The sequence below is a fragment of the Theobroma umbraticum genome, unplaced genomic scaffold (genome assembly GCF_002168275.2).
Source record: "Theobroma umbraticum cultivar Fairchild unplaced genomic scaffold, ASM216827v3 scaffold_30.0, whole genome shotgun sequence".
Classification (NCBI taxonomy): Eukaryota; Viridiplantae; Streptophyta; class Magnoliopsida; order Malvales; family Malvaceae; genus Theobroma; species Theobroma umbraticum.
The window spans coordinates 9,603,478-9,613,391 of NW_018397254.1; the positions used below are offsets into that span (position 1 = coordinate 9,603,478).

Below are 9,914 nucleotides of genomic sequence, written 5' to 3' on the forward strand. Positions count from 1 at the left end.
TATTATGGAAATTTCAAATGATGCTGCTAGTGGATCCTATATGGTAGGCATCAACATCATATGGAATTTATTTTGCAGCACACGTTGAAGCTTTTTTGAATATAAGATGTTTGAAAGCAAATAAAGAAACTCAATGGCTGGGTAATCTGTGAACTGGATCATTACCATCATCTTTCAGGTTTTTTTTTCTTCTTTCTAACCCTTAAGATAATTCTCCTATATACATTGCAACAATTAGAAGTTATTCAAGAACTACATGCCTGGGTTTTACAGTCATGGTAGCCTTGTCATAACAGTATCTAGAAGGTTACTCTTGTAGTACTACTTGAGGAAAGCTTCTTGTCGAAGCTTGTGAACTATTACTTTGGGATGAAGCCATTCTTTGGCAAGGATCAGAATCAACAGGGAAGCTACCTGAGTACTCTGGTATTGCCATAGGGACTCCCAGGTGAATATCTCGGGACAGAGGAGGAAGGATGGCATCTTCAAGTAGAAATTGCACAACTCTTCTCATGGTGGGCCTGTAGTCAGGATGGGGATGACAGCATAATAAGACCAATGGTAAGCACAAGCTCAGCTTCACCTGAATGATAATTGTCGAGCGTGGGATCAATGGCTCCGGTGATCTCTTTTGAGAATGCAGCTCCCTAACCCAATCCACCAACAGCAGCTCCTTAGCATTGTTCTAGGGCTCAATTGGCCTCCTTCTGCTGGCAACTTCAAGCATAAGCGTACCATAACCATAGACATCAGTGCTTGTTGTGGCTTTCACAGTCCTTGTAAGTTCTCGAGCCAAACACCCTAGAGTACCTAGAATGTGGGTTGTCTGTGGATTGATATCATGTTCATAAGTTCTGGCCAAGCCAAAATCTCCAAGCTTTGCATTGAGGTCTTCATCTATCTGGACATTGCTTGGCATGACATCTCTATGAACCTCTCTTTGATTGCATTCTTCATGGAGATAAAGCAATGCTTGAGCAACACCAGTTAAAATCTTGTACCGTTGGTCCGAAGTAAGGTTTTTCCCCTTCAGGGGACCATCTTCCTACAAAGGCTTGTCTAGACTCCCATTGGGGACATAATCGTAAACAAGGAGGAGCTCATCCTGCTTTCGGCACCAGCCATGTAACTGTACAAGATTACGCTGCCTAAGTCGTCCCATGCTTGTAATTTCTGCCACTTCTTTCATTCCTTGACGAGAACCACTAGACACCCGCTTAATTGCCACTTCTAGCGCTGTACTAGGGATCACCCCCCTATAAACTCTCCCAAACCCTCCGGAACCAACGAACTTTCTCTCTCCAAACTCCGTAGCTGCAGAAAAGAGTTCAGAATACTTGAATCTCCGAGCTCCATATTCAATTTCCCAATCCTCCAGATTCTCATCCCCAATCTCTAATTTTACGGACGATGGGAATAGCAGCGATGATCAGTAGGAAAACCAGTGTAACACTTGCTAAAGTGATACCAACTGCAAATCCCTTCCTGTGCACCACTTCACGAGACTTTGTCTTGAGAAATGGGGGCTTTCTTGAATCTAAATCTTGTGGCCTTCCTCCAATGCTAAAGCTCCAGCCATGCAAATAATGTAAGGCTGTCAGAATACCAGTAGAACCGGAGAAGCCAACATACATGTCCTCATCTAACACAGATGAGGGATCAATGGGGAATGATATCAAAGGGCGATGGGGTCTCACATGCCACGAGGAGATATTGAAACATTCATCAACATCTCCTTGCTGTCATAGTCAATCCATGCCCGAATGGGTTTTCCGCTCTTGAGAATGATTGAGTTGTTCCTGTTGTCATTGATGTCACTAGCATCTGCGGAATAGTAAGCAGTTGGCTCTGATATGTTGGATATCAAGCTGGACGTGTCTATTCCTGCATGGTTATCATTGATGTCTTGGAGTTCAAGATTTTGGACTATATCAAACCCACAGCAAGTATCTGACCATTGCTGGTGTCAATCGAGAGGCCCAAATATTGGTTTGCAAGACTTATCTTTGGCCTTTTTGTGGGCATGAGAACAAAGGCAAAACCATGACCTCCAAGATCAGGGTACTTCGGAATGATAGAGAATGCAAAGTTTGTGCTAAATGTAACAGCAGCAGTTCTGTTGTTGTTCGGATCGCGTTCCTTGAATCGTAAAGCAGATGGATAGAAAGTATGCCCAAGAGGCCGCACTGAATCATTTGTTAATGCCAATATCCCATCGGACTTGACAAGTGAAGCCCCATCCAAGGTCAAGTTTGCTTTAAGGAACCCATTGTACGTAAAATTGATTTCTGCATGGACAAGGCCTAGAAGGAGGAGGTGAAACAAGAGAAGAAATGCTTCCATGACTGAATTGTGAATTAGATAGTTTTCTAGGAGAATTCTTGAGACTGTAATGCTTTAGTCTGTGAGTAGTTTGGGGCAACTTTAACTTTCTGTTACTTCCAGAGGATTACATATATGCTCCGGATGGGAAATCGAAGAAAACTTGGAACCTGGAAAGTTGCATGCTAATATAGGAAACTGTCTACAACTAACTTCAACCCTTCAAGTACTAGTAGCCAAGCCTCGGTGGCCTTAAAATTTGTTTTAAACATGGAATAATGGTGTAAGGAGTCCATAGTTAGACAAAATTACTTTTCTGAAAGACTAAACTGATCAATGACAATTTCCCTATTCTGTTTTGCCCTCCCAGAATATGTGATAAAGCTGTGTTGCTGGATAGCCTGGATTCCACAAAGATGAAGCAAAACGGAATTATTTTAAACCGGAGCAGCAAAGGAAAAAATGATGGCTACCACGAACTCTCGAGACAAATCCTTTCAAATGGACATAAAATACTTCTGTATCATTTACCAATATTGGTTTATCATTGACTGTCGTCCATTCAAGGGCTTATGAAGGAAAGTAACAGCAATGCCCCTTTATTTTATTAGCAAAATTAATAATAAGAAACAACAAAAAAAAAAAGAAAAGAGCAGATGGCACATACTCGTGCGAAGGAAGGTATCGAAAGAAAACAGAGGGAGGGGGAGAGAGAGCCCTGCAAAACAAAGGAATTAAAAGGAACAACAACTTGTATGCAGAGGATCAGAATGACATTTTTTTAATATTTGATTATTGATGGGCGTGTCTCGGTCTGTGTTTGGGCTATAGCACCCTGTCTCAGGCTAGCCTCGTAGGCCTCGGTTGTAGGTTTTGTATTATATGATCAATGGCCGCCAGGATTTCGTGGGGTGGAATTCATTCCACATTCAGATGTTTCTTTGAGCTAAAGGAAAACTCAAAACACTGTCTTGCCTCCAGGGTACGCTCAGTTTGTCATGCCATGAAAGCTCGCGAGATGAAATAGTATTTTACAAACCAACTTGGGAAGAATTCTTGTAAATTTCAAGGTAATAGCATTTGCCCACAAGTACAAGTAACTTCCACTTTCCATATCTGCTTTCGCATTACATATGAATATCTAAAATTAAAGGATAACCCAGTGCGTTCTAATTTTGACTCTTCATAAAATATAGCATGTTGCTCTTGCATTAAATTATCATATATTAATGTTAAATGTTTGACATGTATTTATTTAATTATAAATAATTAAAATTATTATTTTAATACGTATAATTCAACAAAAACATGATGATCAATTCAATTCAATGTAAAAAGAACCTTGAGGGGTAAAAAAGGCTAACAATTCAATACATATGATTTCGTACATAAAATGTGTGGGATGTTGATGATTTTAATGGGGCGCACCTTTATGTCCTAACACTTGGAAAAAAGAACAGGAAAGAAAGAGAAAAAGGACAGCTTGACCTTCATGCTCAATTAGAATTGTAGGCCAAAGTGAAAAAAAGGAGCCTTCATTTTCAATATGGTGAAATGGCTCATTTGGGGGTGTTGATGCAAGATATTTTGTCCTTTTTGGACCTCTCCTTTTTAAGTTTTATCATTTGGGAAAAGTTATATGGTAAAGGAAGGAGTGTACCCTTTACTTGTGTAATACCAAATATTATCTATTTTGGGTTTTGTTTTTATAATTTAATCTTATGTCTTTTATAAAAAATAAATAAATCATAAAAATAAATTTTAAAATATATAATAATTCATAATCAAATACGGTGTAATGATTTTTACATCGACACGAGATTTTAAAAAGATCAACAATTGCATGCGATTGGATGTGATTTCAAAAACCATTTTCTAAAAAGTATTTGATTTGGTAAATGAGCAACTTAATGAATTAGTAAAAGGAAAACAATTAAATGGGTTTTGATTCCTTTACAAATGCTAACGGACATGGGAGAGAATTTTAGGATATGGCTATGTAATTAACATCCAATCCTTAAAACACGTTGTGGAATGACACGGACAAGTGAAAGATGCTACTACGCCAAAAGCCACACACCAAAAGTTAGATTGCTTTAATCATTAGGATTAATTAGGTCAAATAATTAAGGTACGTTCTCTTTTAATTTGGGATTAAATTACCATTAAGACAACCGACCAAAAAAAGTCACCTTCTTCACCTCATGGTCGTGACTGCTGATCTTTCCTTTCTGCTTTCAAATGAGTACACTCCAAGTGCTTTGATGGTAAACATGGTTTTTATAGGAGTTTAATTGAGAATAAAAGAAAAAAAATACTTCAACTTAACTAATACCTTAAAATTAACCTTACAAATGGATAGGATGTGTTGAATTAATCGAATAATTAATATACAAAAGATTGAAACTTGGAAGTAACTGTTCAAAGACAATACTATGAAAGTTGTTGTCCTAATCTGGATACAAAAGCAAGTTTCCTTATCCTTAGAGTAGTCATTTAGATGTCCCACAAACTGGCTAGAGATTTGCATCCTTGTGTTGATTTTTAATGAATTGAGCTCGTGGTTCTACTTTTGTTAGAAATGGATATGGCCTGTGCCTAATCTCAACACAAGCTTCCACTTGCAATAAGATAGCTACCTAGAATCGACCCAAGTCCATTATTCTTTATGATTTTCCTTTTTCTTTAGATTGCTTTCATGAATCACGCCAGAACAATATATCTTATCAACTGTTTCATCAATCTACGGTATAATAAAGAAGAAGAAAATAAAGAAAACTTTGATTAGCAAATTAACGGAGCATGCTCATCATGCATTCACGCCAACTATATAGAGAAGAATTAATCAAGATGTGACATCTCAAGCATACCCATGTTTTCAAGTCATTTCAACTTCTTTTCAATCTTTAATTCCTCGGGTCATTTCTCTGCTCGGATAATCTGGTGGTTTTCAGTTCTATTATTGTGCTTAATATTGTAAAATATGATTAACTTTTGCGCCTAATTTCCTAACTATCTTCATTGATGCGGAGGGGAGGACCCAATCCTACTCAGCTTGTAGTTTAGGTTAAAAAGAAGCACCAAAAAGTAGTAGTGGAGATGATCATAAAGCTGATGAGCTTCCCCTCCTCTCTCAGTCAAAGCATAGAAGGTGGCCTCCACACTCCCACACTAAGCCCACAACATATAAGTGAGTGAAAGAAAAAAATGACATAAATATGCAGTCATCACTCCATCCTTCACTTACATCTTTATCCCAAAAAGCAAGCCACTTCCAAAGTCTAACACGGCTCTTAAAGCCTTAAAAACCATAGAAATTAAGTTTGAACTCTTTAATTTTTTGGTTACTTCCATTGCCATAATATTCTATGTTTCCTCCTCATGATGGGTTAATAGCCAAATGTCATGTGTTTTATTAGACCCCATGCTATAGCCTCAAAAAGGTGACCCACTAGCCCATGTAGGTTATAACAATAATTGCTTTTCTCCAAACACTTGAGGCTACAAACATACCCTATGGTTCTTAAAAATCATTACTTACATTAAACATGAAGCATTCTACTTTGGATTTGGATGTTTCTTTCCTTCTTCTTTTTTTATTTCTTTTTTCCTGAATGTAAAAGAGCAAGGGGGGGCCCAGTAGTGGGATGGAATGGAAGGAAGAATCATTGATTGTGATTTGAGTTTTAACTGATCTGTTCAAGATATAGTAGTGAAGAAGTCGATAGCTCAAATGAAAGTGGCATGACATGAATCTAATGTAACAGTGCTGATCATCCAATGTAACCCAGTACCATGCTAACAATCAAGAGCTGGCAATTGATGTTATCTTTGAAAAAATCGTATGGAATTGGCGTGACTGTGGAAACATTTATCTACAACTTACGATATGACAAAATTATGACATGATTAATTAATATAACTATGTACACACATATATGGGGGAGAGTTTCTGAATTGTGTTTATTTTGGAAATGACCAATTGATTGATTATTCAACCGAAGGCAAGTGGATAAATAATTTAATAGATGTACATGTAGGCAAGTTGATACGATGATAATAAGAGGGTCTCATTAATTTTTATGGCCGCCAATTTCTCCAAACGAGAATTACATGTAGATAAATCACTAATTAGGGTTATTCAAGCTTCTATGATGTTGTCTTCTCTACAGTCTAGACCCACCATTCATATAAACCATCTTTAATCACCAAATTAAAATTTAATCACGTCAACATCATCAATTCATCATCCACAGCTAATAATGCCAGCTTTTTAAGTTTTAACCCCATTTAGCATATACATAATCGACAAAGCAAAACGACTGTTTAGCCTTCGTTATCTCCCCAAAAGAGATTACCCTACAGAATACGAAAACCATAAAGATTTTTACTGATTATGAAGTTTGGTACATAGCAATGACATGGAAATGTACCAGCCAAAAAGAGAGTCTGTTGCAAGTGCTGCCAACAGGTGTGAAAACCGAAAGGATAAGTAGTGTGTTTTTTTGATGAGAAATGGTGGTAGGACAGCAGCATTGGTTAGCAGTGACCAATGACCATATACATGACTCCTACACAAAGCAATATCCTCTTTCATATGTTTAGATTCTTAATCATTTATTTTGTGTTGTTTGCAACCCCACCCGTAGCTTTCTTACAAAGGGGCTCTATGAGGACCAACCAAGATTGTGCTATGGGTCTTTGTCCTTACTTCAACTGCTTAGTCTTTGTCTCATTATATCCCACACAATGGTTGCCTTTACCCATTTCTATATACTTTACAATGCTGTCTTACATAGTCACATTTACCTCCCCCCAAAAAAAAAATTTCTTTTCAATCAAGTTTTGTAATAGAAGTGAGATACAATAGATTCATGCATTCATCAATTGCGGAATTAAATGCCCATGTGCACTTTAACATAAAATTCAACCTCTTTGTGATCATTGAGTGGAAATAAATAATTAAAAAAAGATAAAGAATATCCCAAAAAGATTTTAGTATATCACTATTTTCCTTAAATGAGTAGATTCAAGGGGGCAAGAAGGGGCTATTTGTAGTAACTGTAATTAATTAAAAGCTGGTCTTATTAAACATTCACTTTGGGACATTTGGATTGGTTTGCTGGGTCAACCTCTTAACATCCACCATCCAAAATGAGTGTTGATTTCGTGACTCTTTTGTCTTCTTCAAAGAAAAAGTGGTGATGTTTGTCGATAATAAGTACTTATCTCTTTCACATGGAAAAGTAATAAGCAAAGTCCCGCATTTCTCTGCTCTATTTCTTCAGCTTGTTTTCTTTTCTAAGATTTAATAATTGGTTAATTATTTATATAAAAAAAATGTGGGGGCTAGCTCTTTTTCTGTTCCCATGGAATACCAATTGAACTTCCCTTCCTAAGGAATTGGTTGATTGCTGTTTACATTTGGGTTCTTTTTTTTTTTGTGTGTAGATCTCAGTTCTTAAATAATTGATTGCGGTTTTCTTGGGGGGATGCATACGAAAAGAAAAAGAAGGCAAAAGCCCATAACCAAAAGCCATGCCAAATTATTTATGTACATAATATAATTATGCTAATTATTATTATTGGTACATAGGCACACTCCTAAAACCAATCTATGGGGTCCCCTGAGTTATTATATGGTCCACGACCAAACCCATTTTCATGTGTGCCACGTGTATACAGCAGATGCATGATATAAGCATGAAGTATGATGATGACCCACACGATCATTTTTTTTATTTCTTAAACAACAAATTTTCATTTGTAAAACTAATGTTAGAATTTCCTTTCGGGGGTATTTATGTAAAAGGCTGAATCTGCCACATATGACATAACTCACCTCTCTCTCCAGTTCCCTCCATATCCCTTAGCTAATAACAGATGCCCGTTACTTGGAAATATGCAAAGCGTTCCGTTACCCGCCGCCTTGGCGGAAGTTGGAGTTGGGAGCACCCAGATGTCAAGTTCCCCTCTCTCTCTCTTTCTCTCCCTCTTCGTCATTCGTGATTTGTGATCGAGCCACCTTCTTTTTCACGTCACTCTCTTTTCTTCTTTCTTTTTTATTGTGTTTGTTTTGCTTTCCTCTTTCTTACTTATTCCTCTCCCACACTATAAATATCACCCACTACAAATCCTTCTTCTTCACTATTCTTCTCTCTCTTGCGTTGCTATCTATTGCTATTGGATATATATCGAGAGAGATGGGAGATAACAATGTTAACCTGCCTCCAGGTTTCAGATTTTATCCTACTGATGAAGAGCTTGTCGTTCATTTCCTTCAACGTAAGGCAGCCCTCTTGCCTTGCCACCCTGATGTCATCCCTGATCTTGACCTCTATCCCTATGATCCCTGGGAACTTGATGGTATACGTACATAAAACTAATTATCAACTGTTTATTTTTCCCTCCTTGTGTTTTTTGATTGAAGTTATGAGCATTTAATTGTATATGATCGTACGTTCATGAATAGGTAAAGCTTTGGCTGAGGGCAACCAGTGGTACTTCTACAGCAGAAGGACGCAAAACAGGAATACAAGCAATGGGTACTGGAAGCCAATGGGAACAGATGAGCCTGTCGTCAATAGCAGTAGCAAGAAAGTTGGCATGAAAAAATATCTTCTTTTCTACATTGGAGAAGGTCCGGCTGGTATCAAAACCAATTGGATAATGCAAGAATATCGTCTCTCCGATTGTGATTCTAGCAGCAGTAGATCATCCAAACGTAGAGCACATTCCAAAATAGTTAATCCCTGATTGCCACATTGACTCTTCCCACGCATTCTTGTTCTGCATGCTCTGGTTTATTTTTTTCTCTTTATTGACATATTATGGTTTGGTTTTTGTGATGTCAGGATCATAGCAAATGGGTTGTCTGTCGGGTTTATGAAAGAAATAGTGACGACGACGACGACGGAACGGAACTCTCGTGCCTGGATGAGGTCTTCCTATCCTTGGATGACCTGGATGAAATAAGCTTGCCAAATTAGATATGGAGGAAAATTGAGATCTTTAGTGATGAAGCTTTATCCAAATGTAGAATGACATTAATGTTACCAGGGGAATGGAATTATTGTAGCAAATGTTCTACAGTACTTGATATGGCATTATATGTTTCCGGATTTTACTTTTACTCCCTGCTTACATTTCCAAAGAGTGACATTCTCCGGGATTGTGGACCAAACGTTCCGCAAGGAGAGCCGCAAATTATGTTTGAAAAGATTAGATGAATCGAAATACAATGTGCTGGAAACACCTCTATTTTTACATGTGTCGACAGATGAGATAAATTGCATGGAAAATGCGTGCACTTTGAGACTAGTGTTGTACATACTCCATATTGAGTATTGTTTTGCCACCCCTTTGGTGAGATTCTCACGTGCAGGGATTATAGTGAGGGAGGGAGAGAGGTGTGGAGCCCAAAGAGCACTGTGAGGCTTGCTGGGGCATGGAGCAATATTTTCCCATTCCCCTCGCCCTTTGTTTTGTAGCCTTTTTATTTAGCTTTTTCCACTTTGATGGTATTTGGTAGTAGCTGTCTTGTGTCGCAATGCTAAGGAACAATTTTCTCGTGGGTGCTGCTTAGAGAAGCA

General features: G+C 37.9%; 2 protein-coding genes across 2 annotated transcripts; one reads left to right on the forward strand and one right to left on the reverse strand.

Moving 5' to 3' along the window:
* Positions 1 to 685: 685 nt before the first annotated feature.
* Positions 686 to 2,343, reverse strand: LOC110413770 (L-type lectin-domain containing receptor kinase IV.2-like). The gene is made up of 5 exons (XM_089785461.1): positions 1,938 to 2,343; positions 1,702 to 1,884; positions 1,406 to 1,642; positions 1,136 to 1,314; positions 686 to 1,045 (listed from the first exon to the last, which is right to left on the reverse strand). Exons 1-5 carry the CDS (start codon positions 2,341 to 2,343, stop codon positions 686 to 688), a joined length of 1,365 nt encoding a protein of 454 aa, XP_089641587.1.
* A 5,864-nt stretch (positions 2,344 to 8,207) lies between these two features.
* Positions 8,208 to 9,914, forward strand: XND1 (xylem NAC domain 1). The gene is made up of 3 exons (XM_021431933.2): positions 8,208 to 8,688; positions 8,795 to 9,066; positions 9,177 to 9,914. Exons 1-3 carry the CDS (start codon positions 8,526 to 8,528, stop codon positions 9,309 to 9,311), a joined length of 570 nt encoding a protein of 189 aa, XP_021287608.1. The 5' UTR covers positions 8,208 to 8,525; the 3' UTR covers positions 9,312 to 9,914.